This window comes from Neoarius graeffei, chromosome 10, assembly GCF_027579695.1.
Source record: "Neoarius graeffei isolate fNeoGra1 chromosome 10, fNeoGra1.pri, whole genome shotgun sequence".
Lineage (NCBI taxonomy): Eukaryota > Metazoa > Chordata > Actinopteri > Siluriformes > Ariidae > Neoarius > Neoarius graeffei.
The window spans coordinates 86975139-86993931 of NC_083578.1; the positions used below are offsets into that span (position 1 = coordinate 86975139).

Consider the following 18793-nt stretch of genomic DNA (forward strand, 5'->3'; position numbering starts at 1 on the left):
AAATAAAACTAATTCCTAAGACTAGTCTTTTTGCCCAAAATGCCAAATCTGCTCCAGTACCTTGCCTCTGTGTAGGAATACAGAGAAGCTACGAAGATGCTGAATTTTACAGGAGCTCGTGAAGACTTCTGTAGAAGGCAGAGAATTCTTGATCCGACACTTTGTAGTTCGTGGGAAGAAAGTCTCTGATCAAAACAATGTGCACAGCGCTTTGTTAGAAGGAGCCGGTTGCCTCTAACTTTAAATTAACTGGTTGGGCTGCAGTCCGTACGTACTTATAATGAATAAATGAAAACTGGTTGTAACTTAATCGGAGTTTAAAATCGCGCGATTCTAGAGTCTATCGTGGCCAAAGGTAAATGAAAGAAAACGCGCTAAATCATGGATCTTGCAAGAAAGACGTCTTTATCTGGGTTTGCTCGGCGGAGCGAATCTCTTTGTGCCTGCAGACAGCTGGTCCAGATGGAAAAGAGGAAGAGCGGAAACGTGTTCAGTTACTTATGGCTTCACGGAGGATGTGACGTAGGTGATCCCGCCCAGCCATGACGTAGGTCAACGCGGAAGTGGGTTGATGGGATATGTAGTTAAAAGAGACTGTGACTGGCTGTACCTACAAGAAAGATCATAAAATGTGTTGTTAATCAACTCCAAAAGCCTGATGCATTTCTTAAGGGGTGTGTTTAATTTAAAGATTGCTTTATATTACATGGAAATTAGTGTATTACTGGGAAATACACCACTCATATTGTTCATAAGAGCTACATCCGGGACATGGAGAACCAAAATCATGACGTAAATCTCTATATATACAGGAAGTCATGAGGAAATCGATGAATTGTTTTGATAAATTTGGGGACTTTTTGTTTGTGAATGTGTCGATATAATAAAAAGAAAATCACACATTGGCTTGAAGATATGGAGTTCATCTTCTCGTGTTGAAAAGCTCACATTTTTCATACAAAATATATCACAGATCTGAGTGAAATATTTAACAGTTATTCCACAAAATTGAGTCGTACATGAGCTGATAGCTGACGAGGCGCATAGCACTGAGTTGTCTATAAGCCATGTACAATGAGACTGAGTAGAATAACTGTTTTATTCTATCCACATTCACTGGATTTTCAGAAACAGGGATTTTTTTATTTTACAAATTCGATAAATAAAAACTTTATACAAAACGTCCGACAAAATCATTTCCGCTCAGGCGGAGTTCTTAAAAATCTATCGATGGCTGCACAAATTGATTTTAGTGTTGTAGACAGTGCCATCTTGCTGTCGTGCTGAGGTATAGGATAGCTTTAGACGTTTATTTAATTCTTCCTGGTGTAACGGGATTGGTTGTGGTTCCCTAAATTTCCCCACTAAAGAAGGTTTTTCCGCCCCCAAATCTGTGTACGTTTTATTTATTTTTTACTTTCCCATGCCTCTGGTGTACAGAGTAGGGGGCAGGGGGTGTGGCACAGGTCCACCCCCATGCTGGACCTCCTTGAGTTGTGTGATTACCCCCCGCTCTGTCTCTTTTACTACTGGCCAGCATCAGAGGAGCTGTAACACGGCTTACTCGCGCCATGCCTGATTTTGTGTTTTGTTTTCTTTAACGTATCAGAGCAACAAATTACAACAGACCTGGACTGGTTGTGGCGTTTCTGTACATCACACAACACAGAGAGAGAGGGAGAGAAGCGGAGTGAACCTAAACCGTTACACTTGGACATTTCAATTCTGTAATTTTCATACTTTTTTGAGCTTTTGAACAAGTCTAAAAAAAAAAAAAAATTCAACAAATTTTAATGCTTAAAAATGAAGAATGTAAACAAAATTGGCGAAATGACAGGAGCAGTTTGTGAAAAATGTGATAATAATAATAATAATAATAATAATAAGATACGTCCTTACCATCAAATACCGTACTTTTATTCTATATTTTGTTGCTTTTTTTGTGGTTTTGTTTTCGAGTAGAGTTTGTATTTCATCCTCGGTTGGTTCAGCAACACACTCCGCCATTTTGTTTTTCTCTACTCATGGTATATGAGCTGATATCCTAGTAGTGGAGTAGCCAATCAGAACGCGCGATTGCTCATATCCAGTGAATGTGGATAGAATAATTCTGTGAAGATACTCAGTCATCCAGGTACATAGTAATCTGTGGTTGGTAGAAGAGAGCAACTGGACTTGCTTGAAGATTCTTGAAGACGTTTCGTCTTCAAGAATCTTCAAGCAAGTCCAGTTGCTCTCTTCTACCAACCACAGATTACTATGTACCTGGATGACTGAGTATCTTCACAGATATGTTTCTACGCACTTTGGGATGAAATCCCTTCAACTGGTGCGGGAGTATGAGAGGACTTCCAGAAAACTGGCAGACATCTTAGCCAGAAAGGATCGTTCATTTTTGTCAACCTGGAACGACCATCACTGAACAGAGGTGGGCGTCTATGACATCTTTTATCAGCCACCTACAATGCAGCCATCAGCATTCTGATTCGGATTCTATGATGATCCATGAGAGGATAAATACCTGATACTCCCTATTAGTCAGACAGAACTGAGGAAGCCTTTCAGACGAGAGGCGAAACGTCTTCAAGAATCTTCAAGCAAGTCCAGTTGCTCTCTTCAACCAACCACATAGAATAATTCCTGATATTTTACTCCGATGGCGTCACTCCCAGTGTTTTCCCGTTGACTAGACACGTTCTGTCAAAATGGCAAACCGGTTCAAAATTAAAATTCTTTTGACTAACTTGCGTCTTTTTTGTGGGTGTGTGGATGTGTCCATATGACATAAAGAATGTTACACAGTGGTGCGAAGATATGAAGTTTATCTTCTCGTGTTGAAAAATATTTTCACTAATTCACTTCACTCACTTGTGATTATATATATATATATATATATATATATATATATATATATACACACACACATTCACCACTCAAAGATAAACTTCATATCTTTGCACCACCGTCTAATATCCTCTATATATTCTACTCTGTACTCTAAACTCTTCTGTCCTATTTTTGTGATTTTAATTTGTGATTAATATTTTGTAACATTCTGAGCAAAAAATTGCTCATTTCTAACGTCATCAGTGTTCTGATTGTCAGTTACTTTCCTGTCCTCTTCTTGCCACAGAACAAATACAAGCTAAACGTTTGGAGAAACTGTACCTCGTACCCTACATAGTGCAGATATTTTGATTGCAGCTGATTGTACAATATTTGAAGTCCTCATGTCCACTTCTCTTTTTCCTCTCGTGTCACTTCCTACCCAGAACCCGCCAGGTATAATGAGCGTCCTCGATGACGTGTGTGCCACCATGTACGCCAAGGGCGAGGGGGCCGACAGCACTTTACTGCAGAAGCTGCAGGCTTCGGTTGGCACGCACGAGCACTTTAACAACTGGAACTCTGGCTTTATTATCCACCACTATGCAGGCAAGGTACGCAACTCCGCCTTTATGAACGGGGGATATACAGGTATTAAAGGGATGTGCCACTATTTATCAACATGCGTATAATAGACGTCTAAGTACAGTTTCAATTTTCACACTTCAGGAATTAGACAGAGGGATGTGATGGAAAAAGTCTTTGTGTGATTACAGTACCAGTCAAAAGTTTGTACACCCCTACTCTACTCATTCATAGCTTCATCTCATCTCATCTCATTATCTCTAGCCGCTTTATCCTTCTACAGGGTCGCAGGCAAGCTGGAGCCTATCCCAGCTGACTACGGGCGAAAGGCGGGGTACACCCTGGACAAGTCGCCAGGTCATCACAGGGCTGACACATAGACACAGACAACCATTCACACTCTCATTCACACCTACGGTCAATTTAGAGTCACCAGTTAACCTAACCTGCATGTCTTTGGACTGTGGGGGAAACCGGAGCACCCGGAGGAAACCCACGCGGACACGGGGAGAACATGCAAACTCCGCACAGAAAGGCCCTCGCCGGCCCCGGGGCTCGAACCCAGGACCTTCTTGCTGTGAGGCGACAGCGCTAACCACTACACCACCGTGCCGCCCTCATTCATAGCTTTTTCTGCATTTTGTATTTTCTACATTGTAGAACAATACTAAAGACTTAAACTATGAAATAGCATCTGGAACAGGTATGGAATTATCTGGGAAACAAAAAAAGTGTAAAAATGTTTCATATTTAGATTCTTCAAAGTATCCAGTGTTTACCTTGATGGCACTTTGTACACTATTGGTATTACCTTAACCAGCTTCATGAGGTCGTCACCTGGAATGCTTTTCAGTTAACAAGTGTGCCTCGTCAAAAGGTAATTAGTGGACGAGTTTCTTGGTTTCTTAATGCATTTGACATCATCGAACAGTAAATAGTAAATCATAAAAATACAGTAAATAGCCCTATTCCATACCACAAGTGTAGTAATCCATACAGTACTACATGAAGAACTACTAAGTAAAGAGAAACGACATCCATCATTACTTTAAGACATGAACAGTCCTTCCCGCCATACAATCAGGTGCATTGGGCAGCGCCAATCTCTGTTTCCATAGCCCTCGGCCTCTCGACTATACAGCTAGGGTTACAGTGGGGGGCTAGTCCTCTGGTAACCACAAGAGTTTGACTGCCTACTTGCATCTTTATTACGGTGCACCTCACCAGACGGCAGTAGGTACCATTTTTATAATGGTCTTTGGTATGACCCGACCGCAAGTAGAACTCATGATTTCCCGATCAAGAGTCAGACACGCTAACCACTAGGCCAACTTACAGTACTTTAAGACATGAAATGACTTTTAATTAAAAAATAAAGAAAAAACATAGACTTAGAAAGCATGTCCAAAGTTTTGACTGGTATTGTATCAGACTTGTAGTACTGGAGTCCAGGACTTGGACTTCAGTCCGACTCGTGCCCTAATTTTAAGGATTCATGACTTGACTTGGACTTGGACTCGGGCATTAACTGCATTCGGACTTATAAATTGGAGACAAGGACTCTGATTTTTTCTTTATTTTTTGTAACATGCCATAATAATTTGGCATAAGATATCTCATTCATTATCTCTAGCCGCTTTATCCTGTTCTACAGGGTCGCAGGCAAGCTGGAGCCTATCCCAGCTGACTACGGGCGAAAGGCGGGGTACACCCTGGACAAGTCGCCAGGTCATCACAGGGCTGACACATAGACACAGACAACCATTCACACTCACATTCACACCTACGGTCAATTTAGAGTCACCAGTTAACCTAACCTGCATGTCTTTGGACTGTGGGGGAAACCGGAGCACCCGGAGGAAACCCACGCGGACACGGGGAGAACATGCAAACTCCGCACAGAAAGGCCCTCGCCGGCCACGGGGCTCGAACCCAGACCTTCTTGCTGTGAGGCGACAGCGCTAACCACTACACCACCGTGCTGCCCCGGCATAAGATTTTTATATCTATATTAATTTTTAGCCTAATTTCATGCAAGACAATGTGCATTCACCTGTTCATACGTTCATTCATCCAAGTTCCCTGCCATGGAGTTCCATGGTGTTGGAATCAAAGCTTTTGTTTTTGAGCTGCGTCATGTTTGTGTAACATGGTTATGTTTTTTAAATGCACACAAGTGCATTTGTTACAGTAAAGCACATTAGAGTGTTAGCTTTGTGAAAGTGTTATGTTTTTGACATCGATGCTTAAAAATGACTTCAGTTTCCCTTTAAAGAAAATTTCAAGTTGATTCTACTATTGATCCAAATGACACAGCTGTCACACATGCACTCTCTAAAACACATTGATAGCTTTGAGTAGTGTACAGTATACATGTATGTCCCATACCATAGCCTACAATAAATTCACAAGAAAAAATAAACAAAAAAAAAAAAAAAGTCTTCTATCCAGAATATTTAGGAAAAGGCTGGCGGCACTAATATTAAAGGGGAACTGAAGTCATTTATTTTTTAATTAACGTTATTCAATTACATTTTCGGTGTTAGAAACCTTATATCGTGACTCGTATTGGCAACTAATTGCAATTAAATATTATACTTATCGGCCTATTTGGTTTTTAGCCTAGACTTCGAAACGTGAAGTGTCAGCCAGGGGTCAGTGCCGCCATTTTGAAAACTGTTTTCCAAACGAAATATTACGCAAAAACGAGTTTAAATGACGCCTACTTTTTTCAAACTTTCCTGATTGCTATCAAAACAAACAAAACTTCCGGCTTGATTACATCAGCATTCGAAAGATGGCGCGCGTGTCTTTTGACGACGTTGGCAGATGTCGGTCGCTTTGATTTCCGCTGTACGTTTTACTTCCGTCCTACGATGTCTCGCACAGGTCTCAACGAATCTCGTTTACGGCCGTTGCTTTGACATATGGACTGATATATTACAGATCATATTTCAAACACTGGGCGGCACGGTGGTGTAGTGGTTAGCGCTGTCACCTCACAGCAAGAGGGTCCGGGTTCGAGCCCCGTGGCCGGCGAGGGCCTTTCTGTGCGGAGTTTGCATGTTCTCCCCGTGTCCGCGTGGGTTTCCTCCGGGTGCTCCGGTTTCCCCCACAGTCCAAAGACATGCAGGTTAGGTTAACTGGTGACTCTAAATTGAGCGTAGGTGTGAATGTGAGTGTGAATGGTTGTCTGTGTCTATGTGTCAGCCCTGTGATGACCTGGCGACTTGTCCAGGGTGTACCCCGCCTTTCGCCCGTAGTCAGCTGGGATAGGCTCCAGCTTGCCTGCAACCCTGTAGAACAGGATAAAGCGGCTAGAGATAATGAGATGAGATGAATGAGAAAAATTTGCCTTCAGTTCTCCTTTAATGACTTGGACTTGAACACTGGGGATTAGTGACTCGACTACAACACTGTACTGTATGTTACACATATCAGAGGAGAATTTAATCTCATCAGCCAAGAAACAGAATCTGGAAAGAAGCTGAACAAGACAATAACCGCAAACCTACAGCCAAAATAACTCGAGAAGGTCTTGCATGGCCGAGCCAATCACGTTGAGATGTTATGGAAGATTTTGAAAGTGCAAGGCTGTCAGAAGAGCCCGGGTAGCCTTGGGGAATTGAAGATGATTAGTCAAGTGGAATGGGCCAAAACAGAACCGCAATGATGGAAAAAGTGAATTAGTTCTTACCATAGATGCTCAAAGCCGTAATCGCAAACAGTGTTGGTAATTTGTGATGTCGGAATACTTTTTTTCCCATATCCATATCATTAAAAAAAAAAAAAGACTGCTTTGTTTATGCTTAGGAATACATACTTCTTTTTTGTTCATATTTACACTCACCGGCCACTTTATTAGAAACACCCACACATCCACCTCCTGTTTGATGCAGTTCTCTAATCAGCCGATCCCTTGATTGACAGCAGCACGATGCATCAAATCACACGGATACAAATCAAGAGTTAATGTTCAAACATCAGAATGGGAAAAACCATGATCTCAAAGTGTGACTTTCACTGTGGCATGGGTGTTGGTTTGAGCCAGATGGTGGTGGTGATTTGAGTATTAAAGAAACTCTTGATCTCCTGCGGTTTTCACACACAAGTCTCTAGAGTTTACACAGACAGAATGGTGCGAAAAACAACATCAAATGAGTGAGTGACAATTCTGTGGGTGGAAACAAACACCTTATTCATAAGAGAGGTCAGAGGAAAATGGACAGATTGGTTCATGCTTTTTTGCCAGGAAGGAAGGATATAGTAACTCGTATAATCATTCTTTACAACCGTGGTGAGCAGAAAAGCATCTCAGCATGCAACAGCAGAAAGAACACATTGGGTTCCAGTCCTGCAGCCAAGAACAGGGATCTTAGAATCAGCAACAAGTTCCTATTAAAGTGGCCGGTGAATGTATAAGCAGAAAGTTAAAAGACATGACTTGGATATACAGTATGCACTGGAAGTATATCAAATAGTGACAAAATACTTATTTCATTTTATTATTTTCTTTTTATTCACTTAGCATCACTGCTAAGAATGATCTCAGTTATAATGTATCATGCACATACTGTAAAGGAGACAACTAGTTTTTGGTTGATTACAAAATCTAAGGCCCTGTCCACACGGCAACGGATTCAGGTGACTCCGATACAATTGCTTATCGTTTAGGCCTGGCGTCCACACGGCACCGGCGTTTTGGGTGCCCAAAACGCAATCTTTTTGAGAACGGGTTCCAGAGTGGAAAGATCTGGCAACGTTGCCGTTGTGAAGTCGTCTGGATGAGTAGAACGGATTTGTTTACGATGACGTCACAACCACATGACTGTGAGTGCTTCACGCCGGGTAGAAGTGTAACGAACTCGATGCGAGTTGTCAACAAATCCTATAACTTGGTTCATGAAACGCGCTTACAAAATATTTTCACTGTGAATATTTATTGTGTAATGGTGCAAAGTGAGAGAGAGAGAGAGAGAGAGAGAGACTCTGCCCTTAGGGCAGAGTCAATCCCGCCAGCAAAAATAGGGAAAAAAAGGAGCGATCTCACCTCTTCAGATGTTGGTTTAAGTCCGACAATACATTCCTCAAAAAGGGCGTAGAAGAGCAAATTAATCCATCAACGTGTAGCATTCAATTTATTCCGGACCATTAAAGACGCCGCCTTCCGTGTAGAATCATACGTCATCCTCGTCGCCATATTGGATAGGTCAAAGCGGAGAATAAAGATTCATGTGCTGCGTTTAACTGTACCAACAGGTTTACCGTCCAAATGAGATCACATGGGATTACCTTTCACAGGTGAGAAACAACAAATTAATCCATCAACGTGTAGCATTCAATTTATTCCGGACCATTAAAGACGCCGCCTTCCGCGTAGAATCATACGTCAGCCTCGCCGCCATATTGGATAGGTCAAAGCGGAGAATAAAGATTAGCTGCGTTTAACTGTACCAACAGGTTTGCCGTCCAAACGAGATCACATGGGATTACCTTTCACAGGTGAGACTGGAAAAATACTTTTCATTGTATTTGGTCATTATAATGTAATTTTACGAACAGATTTTCCTGACTTTGTGGCTAATATGAAGTCTCGCGCATAATAGTTTATGCGCATGCGTCCTTACTTCTTCTATTGTTCTGGTGTCTCCGAAGGGACCGTCTTACAGCGCCCCTAGAGGTGTGGCATGTGTATTGCATCGTTTTCAGCAAGCGTTGCGTTGTCATATGGACCTGATATTTTACTGATCGTTGCCCATTTGGACGCGATATATTTTTAAATAACATCTCGTTGCCGTTGTCGTGTGGATGTAGCCTAAGTGAACTGTGGGTGGTAACGGGCGATCCATTGATCATCCTTACGACTCTCGAGGCCGTTCACAACCAGCCCCCAGTGACCCACACCAACAGGATGACTCAATGACACCTTAGATGAGCTTTTCATCCATGAGAGGATAAATACCTGATGCTCCCTACCAGTCAGACAGAACTGAAGAAGCCTTTTGGATGAGAGGTGAAACGTCTTCAAGAATCTTCAAGCAAGTCCAGTTGCTCTCTTTTACCACCCACAGTTTACCATGACCTGGATGACTGAGAATCTTCACAGACATACAAAATCTAAGATATTTTTGTCTCAATTTCCAACCAAACAAAGCAGAATTTTGTATCTTGTCTCGAATCAGGTGTCATACGACGTCAACGGTTTCTGTGAGAGAAACAGAGATGTGCTTTTCACTGACCTCATTGCGCTGATGCAGAGCAGCGAACAGTAAGTGTATACAGTACATACAGTATTTATTAGAACTGACCTTCTACCTGAGGTGTAATGATCCGACATGGTTTGAAATCTGAGGTTCAAGTGGAACAAATTGTTCCTTTTCACAGTCACTTCATCCGCAGCCTGTTTCCTGAAAACCTCAACACTGACAAAAAAGGCAGACCGACCACAGCAAGCTCCAAAATTAAAGTAAGATCAAGAATCAAGTCTTTGTTTTATTTTAAATCTGAAGTCAGGAACCAAGAAGTAAACCAATGAGACAGTCTAGAACATACTGTATAGGACAATAATAAGGAGTGAACAGTGATGCAGCTTGCAGCACCTATAAATCTATAAACCAAATTCTAACATCCCGTCACAATCATATCAGCAATCTCAACAATTACTCCAATGCAGTCTGGTTCCATTAAAGCTAGACGGCCTGTGTGTGTGTGCGCAGGTTTCCCTTTGAGCGTGCACTGACAGTTCCATCATTCTGTCGCTAAACGAACAGCTGATCACACCGAGGTGCTCGCTGAGCGCCGATATTTATTAGTTTGGTCCTGCGTTTCCTTTCCTTCGTATATAACATAACATCTTTTCTTCTTGCTTTTTTTCCGTTACTGTAGTCGGTCTTTCACGTTTCATTCACACACTTACGTCCTCCATTTTTCTCTCCTGTTTCAAATTTGTATCCCACAATGCCTTGCACGAACGGGGAAAGCCCACCACATGATGCATGACATTGTATCTTGTATTGGGTCATGGTGAAGCAGGAAAAAATAGTGGAGAGTTTAGGGCCACATGGAGATGAATTCATTAATTGTTCTTTTTTTTTAAACTAATAAAATTGGAAGTCTGTGATTCGAATTCAGTAGCTTTCGCTCCACTAAACAAAAATAACTGGGTGTCGGGGAAAATTCTTTTTATGATCTACACTTGAAAAATCTGAAAGGCCGTCTAGCTTTAAACTGCAGTGGTTTGCATCTCATGTTACAACAAGAATATTTGCAAATCGTAAAAGAGTTTTAAGTACAAAATGTCATTGTGTATTGTCCAGTTACTTATGAACCAATGTTTCATTTTATAATCCAGTGTCCTGGAATACAAATTAAAAAAAAAAAAAATCCCCTCCGTTATGTCATTATGCTAGTTCAGTTGTGTAAGAAGCTGATCATATTGGTATCCTGTGAGTTCTTGATTCTTCTTCAGTGGTTCAGATGAATACGTCTGTGCTGTTTTTGGAGTTATTTGGAAACAGATTGTGAAAATCGTACAACTCTGGTCCACAGAGGCAGGCTAACGAGCTGGTGGATACGCTGATGAAATGCACTCCGCACTATATCCGATGCATCAAACCCAATGAGACCAAGAGGCCCAGAGACTGGGAGGAGAGCCGGTGAGTCTCAGACAGAGCGAGTCCTGCTTTACTCACAGTGCTAGTCTTATCCTGGTATACTTGTTCAGTGTCGCTGGATTTTGTCATGGATAATCCGGTAAGACTTTACCGTACATTAGGGTTGGTTTGACATGAAGCAGAGTTAGTGCTGCCACCCTGACACTGATTACACTGAAGTGTTTTATTCCTCTTACGCTACAGTGATTTGTTAACGCTAACAATCCCCACTTTATATCACCGTTCCCATGGCTCCTGTGCTCATGTTAGTATTCATTTTGGTCCTGTCTCCTGTCATTTTCTTGTCAAGGCTTTCACAATGTGACTCATGCTCTCTCGTTCTCTCCTTCTAACACTCATTATGATTCTTGTCTTCAGGGTGAGACATCAAGTGGAGTATTTGGGTTTGCGTGAGAACATCAGGGTGCGGAGAGCCGGCTTTGCCTACCGCCGAGTTTTCCAAAAGTTTCTACAGAGGTGAGTTATTAATATTATTTAACAGTTATTCTATGAAATCAAGTCGTACATGAGCTGATAGCCGACGAGGCGCGCAGCACTGAGCTGGCTATAAGATTCAAGATTTCAAAGATTTTTTATTGTCAATTCACTATATATCCAGGACATGTAGGAGAATCAAAATGTTGTTTCTCTCTCACCTTACTTGTAAAAACAGATAAAAAATATTTATATTAAGAAAAACAATATACTAGTGCATCTCAAAAAATTAGAATACCATGAAAAATTTCCTTTTTTTCATAATTTAATTCAAAAAGGTAAATTTTCATATATTCATTACATGTAAAGTGAAATATTTACCGTAAAGCCTTTTTTGTTTTAATGTTGATGATTATGGCTTATAGCTCATGAAAATCAGAAATCCAGTATCTCAAATTATTAGAATATTCCCTAAGATCAATCAAAAAAAGGATTTACAATACAGAAATGTCCAACTTCTGAAAAGTATATTCATTTATACACTCAATACTTGGTTGGGGCTCCTTTACCATGAATTACTGTATCAATGAGGTGTGGCATGGAGGTGATCAGTCTGTGGCATTGCTGAGGTGTTATTGAAGCCCAGGTTGCTTTGATAGTGGCCTTCAGCGTATCTGTATTTTTGGGTCGGGTGTTTCTCATCTTCCTCTTCACAATACCCCATAGATTCTCTATGGGGTTCAGGTCAGGCAAGTTGGCTGGCCAATCAAACACAGTAATATCATGGTCAGCAAACCATTTGGTAGTAGTTTTGGCACTGTGGGTAGGTGCTAAGTCCTGCTGGAAAAGGAAATCAGCATCTCCAAAAAGCTCGTCAGCAGATGGAAGCATGAAGTGCTCTAAAATCTCCTGGTAGATGGCTGTGTTGACTTTGGACTTGATAAAATACAGTGGACCAACACCAGCAAATGACATGGCACCCCAAATCATCACAGACTGTGGAAACTTCACACTGGGCTTCAAACACCTTGGATTCTGTGCCTCTCCACTCTTCCTCCAGACTCTAGAACCGTGATTTCCAAATTAAATGTACTTTCATCTGAAAAGAGGACTTTGGACCACTGAGCAACAGTCCATTTCTTTCTCTCCTTAGCCCAGATAAGACACTTCTGACATTGTCTCTGGCTCAGGAGTAGCTTGATATTAGGAATGCGAAAGTTGTATCCCCTTTTGAAAAAAAATAAAAAAGATATGTTCTTACTATCAAATACTTTCATTCCATATTTTGTTGCCTTTTTTTTATTTTGGGTTTTTTGGTGGTTGGCAAACCAACTTAAAGGTGCATTACCACCACTGACTGGGCTGGAGTGTAGAACAGGAGATATTGGGGGGGGGGGGGGGGGAATGACAGACAAAAAACAATGTTCTTTTAGCTAATTCTGTTTCTTTTAAACACTTGATAATATTTTGGGGTTTGTTTTTGAGTAGAGTTTTTATTTCATCCTCGGTCGGTTCAGCGACACACTGCCATTTTGTTTTTCTCTACTCATGGTATATGAGCTGATATCCTAGTAGTTAGATTAGCCAATCAGAGCGTGCAATTGCTCATATCCAGTGACTGTGGATAGAATAAATATATATACAGTCCTGTGCAAAAGTCTTAGGCACGTGTAGAGAAATGCTGTCGACCAAAAATGGCTTAAAAATAATGAAATGAAATGATTCGACATTTAAAAAATACTATAAACAGTAAGCAGTAAGCCGTAATAAATCAATATAACAAAGTCAATATTTGGCATGAGACGACCCTTTGCTTTAAAATAAATAGTAGTCTGAGGTCCAGTGAGTGCGGTTTTATGCAGAAATGATCTGTAGGTTTTACTGAGCATCTTCCAGAACCAGCCACAGTTCTTCTGGACACTTTGACTGTCACACTCACGTATTCATTTTGCACCAAAACCTTCATTATGTTTTATTTTTTAATCTGAAAAGTGCTCTCCTGTGTAATATGCTGCTCAGATACACACTTTTTTTCCTGTAACATTTAATTTTGTGCTGGAAAACAAAATGAACGTTTGGAATTCTAAAATGTTTTTTGTACTGACTTGATAATGTAGAAGGCATAAAATAGAAATCTATAACAAAGTTTGTGTGAAAAAAAATAGGGGGCCTGAGACTTTTGCACAGGACCGTATATCTCATCTCATCTCATTATCTCTAGCCGCTTTATCCTTCTACAGGGTCGCAGGCAAGCTGGAGCCTATCCCAGCTGACTACGGGCGAAAGGCGGGGTACACCCTGGACAAGTCGCCAGGTCATCACAGGGCTGACACATAGACACAGACAACCATTCACACTCACATTCACACCTACGCTCAATTTAGAGTCACCAGTTAACCTAACCTGCATGTCTTTGGACTGTGGGGGAAACCGGAGCACCCGGAGGAAACCCACGCGGACACGGGGAGAACATGCAAACTCCACACAGAAAGGCCCTCGAACCCAGGACCTTCTTGCTGTGAGGCGACAGCGCTAACCACTACACCACCGTGCCGCCCCATAGAGAGAGAGAGAGAGAGAGAGAGAGAGATCGTCACTGCATAAAAGCAGAACGCCCTTTAGAGTTTATGAGCAAAATATTTGCAAGGGCATAAAATCAACCTGAATAAGAAGCCATGGCCTAATGGTTAGAGAAGCAACTTTGGGACCAAAAGGTTGCCGGTTTGATTCCCTAGACCAGCAGGAAGGGCTGAAGTACCCTTGAGCAAGGCATCTAATCCCAGGCTGCTCTGGGTACATTGTACGTCGCTCTAGATAAGTGTCTGCTAAATACCATTAAAGTAATGTTATAAATAGAAAAATACTTCTGTATTATAGCATATGAACCGTCAAGTTGTGTATTTCACGCCAATAAGTCACTGCATTGTCTTGTGACAGTAACACCAATAATGAGATACGCACTGCAGTTACAAAAACATATATTTTTTTAAATATTTAAAATACAGAATGTAAGATGTACTGCACATTCAAAATCATTTGTGTGTAGGATGTGTGTGATGAGTGCTGAATGTTCAAGTGTGTTAAAAGCAGGTGTGTGTCTCAGGTATGCCATCCTGACCCCCGAGACGTTCCCGCACTGGCGTGGAGGCGAACAGCAGGGTGTCCTGCATCTGCTGCGCTCAGTAAACATGGACAACGATCAATACCAGATGGGCCGCACTAAGATCTTTGTCAAAAACCCAGAGTCGGTATGAAAGTGGCATTTTTCAGTCATTTTTACCACAAAATATTTACCTGGTTCCATGATCACGGACACAACTGTGTTGCTTGAAAAGTTTTGGTTGTGCAAGTAATTTTATGAATGGTGACAATACGTAGCTACGTTTTAATGTTTAAATATGGATGATTAGTTTATAGCTGTAAATAAGAAAGCAGCAAAAATCAATACAGAAAAATGGGAGGTGCTGTCTGGGTGGGAGGAGCATACTCTCTGTCCCCTGTCAATCACAGCAACACTGGCCAGTCATGCATGCCTGCGTGTTCATGTATGCAGAAGACAGCGGATAGCACTTCTCTCCAGTGGTGTTATACCGCCCTGCGTTACGCAGCTTAAAAAATGCAGTTGCTATCTTCATGTTTGTCACAGGATGCACATCTTAGACTTCAGCCTGTCGTGTGAGAAGAACTGGTTGGTGTGGTAACTAAATTGAGGAGGAAAAAAAAAGGAAAAAAAATTATGCAGTGTGAATGTTTACAAATGGACAAACTGTATTTCTATGTTACTAATTAGAGCAGCGACGGTAAATAAAATGAAAACTCTATGAAAGTCTGTAGCTAGTTTCTGGTCCGGTGATCAATAATTTACCTAAATGCAGAGAGGATCTGCTCCAGAAGCTGTAATTTTTTATGTTTAGAAATGAACATGAACGAAAGATCATTTATTCAAACATACATCTATTCTCCTGAATTAGTTTGCTGGGTGAACATCTGGACTGGAGTCCACCAGAGATAACACTGTAGGCTATAAAAATAAATACAAAGCTGCATCTGTCATTTGAAAAGCACTAAAAGTCATAAGCTACAGTGGTGCTTGAAGGTTTGTGAACCCTTTAGAATTTTCTATATTTTGGTATAAATATGACCTAAACATCATCAGATTTTCATACAAGTCCTAAAAGTAGATAAAGAGAACCCAGTTAAACAAATGAGACAAAAATATTATACTTGGTCATTTATTTATTGAGGAAAATGATCCAATATTACATATCTGTGAGTGGCAAAAGTATGTGAACCTTTGCTTTCAGTATCTGGTGTGACCCCCTTGTGCAGCAATAACTGCAACTAAACGTTTGTGGTAACTGTTGATCAGTCCTGCACACCGGCTTGGAGAAATTTTAGCCTGTTCCTCCGTACAGAACAGCTTCAGCTCTGGGATGTTGGTGGGTTTCCTCACATGAACTGCTCGCTTCAGGTCCTTCCACAACATTTCCATTGGATTAAGGTCAGGACTTTGACTTGGCCATTCCAAAACATTAACTTTATTCTTCTTTGGTAGAAAGACTTGTGTGCTTAGGGTCGCTGTCTTGCTGCATGACCCACCTTCTCTTGAGATTCAGTTCATGGACAGATGTCCTGACATTTTCCTTTAGAATTCGCTGGTATAATTCAGAATTCATTGGTCCATCAGTGATGGCAAGCCATCCTGGCCCAGATGCAGCAAAACAGGCCCAAACCACTACCACCAGCATGTTTCACAAATGGGATAAGGTTCTTATGCTGGAATGCAGTGTTTTCCTTTCTCCAAACATAACGCTTCTCATTTAAACCATAAAGTTCTATTTTGGTCTCATCCGTCCACAAAACATTTTTCCAACACCTTTCTGGCTTGTCCACGTGATCTTTAGCAAACTGCAGATGAGCAGCAATGTTCTTTTTGGAGAGCAGTGGCTTTCTCCTTGCAACCCTGCCTTGCACACCATTGTTGTTCAGTGTTTTCCTGATGGTGGACTCATGAACATTAACATTAGCCAATGTGAGAGAGGCCTTCAGTTGCTTAGAAGTTACCCTGGGTCCTTTGTGATCTCGCCAACTATTACACGCCTTGCTCTTGGAGTGATCTTTGTTGGTCGACCACTCCTGGGCAGGGTAACAATGGTCTTGAATTTCCTCCATTTGTACACAATCTGTCTGTAGATTGATGGAGTCCAAACTCTTTAGAGATGGTTTTGTAACCTTTTCCAGCCTGATGAGCATCAACAACGCTTTTTCTGCCCTTACAGAAAAAACATATGAATTTCCCATGTATTTCACGTGATCACATGTTACCACTTGTGATCACATGTTACCACATGTGGTAACATGTGGAATACATGGTATCAGATTTTGTAACGTGTTACCATGTAGAGCACGTGTAAAACATTCCCACATGTGATTCACATAAAATTGGGCCAAAACCATGTTTCACATGTGCAAAACACATTGTCCACATATTTCACATGTGAAGTTCATGTGTTTTTTCTGTAAGGCTGAGGTTCTCAGAAATCTCCTTTGTTCGGGCCATGATACACTTTCTCCTTGCAACCCTGCCATGCACACCATTGTTGTTCAGTGTTCTCCTGATGGTGGACTCATGAACATTAACATGAGCCAATGTGAGAGAGGCCTTCAGTTGCTTAGAAGTTACCCTGGGGTCCTTTGTGACCTCACTGACTATTACACACCTTGCTATTGGAGTGATCTTTGTTGGTCGACCACTCCTGGGGAGGGTAACAATGGTCTTGAATTTCCTCCATTTGTACACAATCTGTCTGACTGTAGATTGGTGGAGTCCAAACTCTTTAGAGATGGTTTTGTAACCTTTTCCAGCCTGATGAGCATCAACAACGCTTTTTCTGAGGTCCTCAGAAATCTCCTTTGTTCGTGCCATGATACACTTCCACAAACGTGTTATGAAGATCAGACTTTGATAGATCCCTGTTCTTTAAATAAAACAGGGTGCCCACTCACACCTGACTCTAATTTCACCTTCAAATTAACCGCTAATCCTAGAGGTTCACATACTTTTGCCACTCACAGATATGTAATATCGGATCATTTTCCTCAATAAATAAATGACCAAGTATACTATTTTTGTCTCATCTGTTTAACTGGGTTCTCTTTATCTACTTTTAGAACTTGTGTGAAAATCTGATGATGTTTTAGGTCATATTTATGCAGAAATATAGAAAATTCTAAAGGGCTCACAAATTTTCAAGCACCACTCTAAGTTGTATATAAATAAAAATAATAAATTAAGCCTGAAAGTTCTGTACTATAACACAGACCTGGTTTAACTCCTATCGATCCTTTGCTTTTTACCAGCTACTTGATGCAAAACTCTTTACTCTCTCATTCTTAGCTGTTTCTGCTGGAAGAGATGCGGGAGAGGAAGTTTGACACGTTCGCCAGAACTATCCAGAAAGCCTGGAGGAAGTACATCGCCAGGAGGAAGTACGAGCAGATGAGAGAGGAGGGTACGAGAGCTTAATATTGCACAAAGTGCTCTAAAACAGATACATGAGGTTCAAGTGTCACTGTGGGACTATTTCACTCAGGTATGCTGATGGTGCAATTAAAGGTGCAGTTTGCACAGATACGTTCACATGGATGACAGACACTGAAACCATGCATACTTCCTCTAGAACAGCCTGCAAATGAGCGTGCATTTTGCAAAAATGCAACATGTAAACCTGAAGGGTCAGCAAGCTCTGGAGTTCACAGCTTTTCCTGTTTATCAAGGCTGATTCGACTCATCAGTAAAATACAATAGTCATTTTAGAGTCGAGTCACATGTTTGGACTAAAGAGTAACACTAACTAAGAGTAACATTAACCTTACTGACTTTTGAACAAATATTTTTTGGCATAAATCTTACTAGTACTACTACTACTACTACTAATAATAATAATAATAATAATAGCAATATATTAATATGACACATTTCACCAAGTGAAGGCGTTTTACAGGAAAGAAAGAAAACTTATAAGCAAAGCAAAGATGGTCAAATTAATCATAAAAATAACCAGTGACTAAAAAGGAACTTAACAATGCACATAAAGATCATTCATTCAACACTGCAAACTGCCACGCCCGGACTTAGAGCTACAGGTTTAACAGTTGTACAAAGCAATTAAAAAGTTAAAGGTTCTGACTGCAAAGTTGAATTCTGGGTCAAATGTTCTCTTTCTATAGCTGTTGGAGTTTCCAGATGTTTTGCTGCTGCGCACACACACGCCGTGTATCCTGTGTGTAAATGT

General features: G+C 41.0%; 1 protein-coding gene across 2 annotated transcripts in view; it reads left to right on the plus strand.

Annotated features, from left to right (window-relative positions):
* Nucleotides 1-18793, plus strand: part of myo1f (myosin IF) — a 99382-nt gene that overhangs the window by 55814 nt on the left and 24775 nt on the right. For both annotated transcript variants that reach the window (XM_060932512.1, XM_060932513.1), the window contains 7 exons: nucleotides 3273-3440; nucleotides 9594-9679; nucleotides 9796-9877; nucleotides 10960-11066; nucleotides 11442-11540; nucleotides 14602-14746; nucleotides 17896-18010. In XM_060932512.1, coding sequence (XP_060788495.1) covers nucleotides 3273-3440; nucleotides 9594-9679; nucleotides 9796-9877; nucleotides 10960-11066; nucleotides 11442-11540; nucleotides 14602-14746; nucleotides 17896-18010 — 802 coding nt within the window. The remainder of the gene's footprint in view (nucleotides 1-3272; nucleotides 3441-9593; nucleotides 9680-9795; nucleotides 9878-10959; nucleotides 11067-11441; nucleotides 11541-14601; nucleotides 14747-17895; nucleotides 18011-18793) is intronic.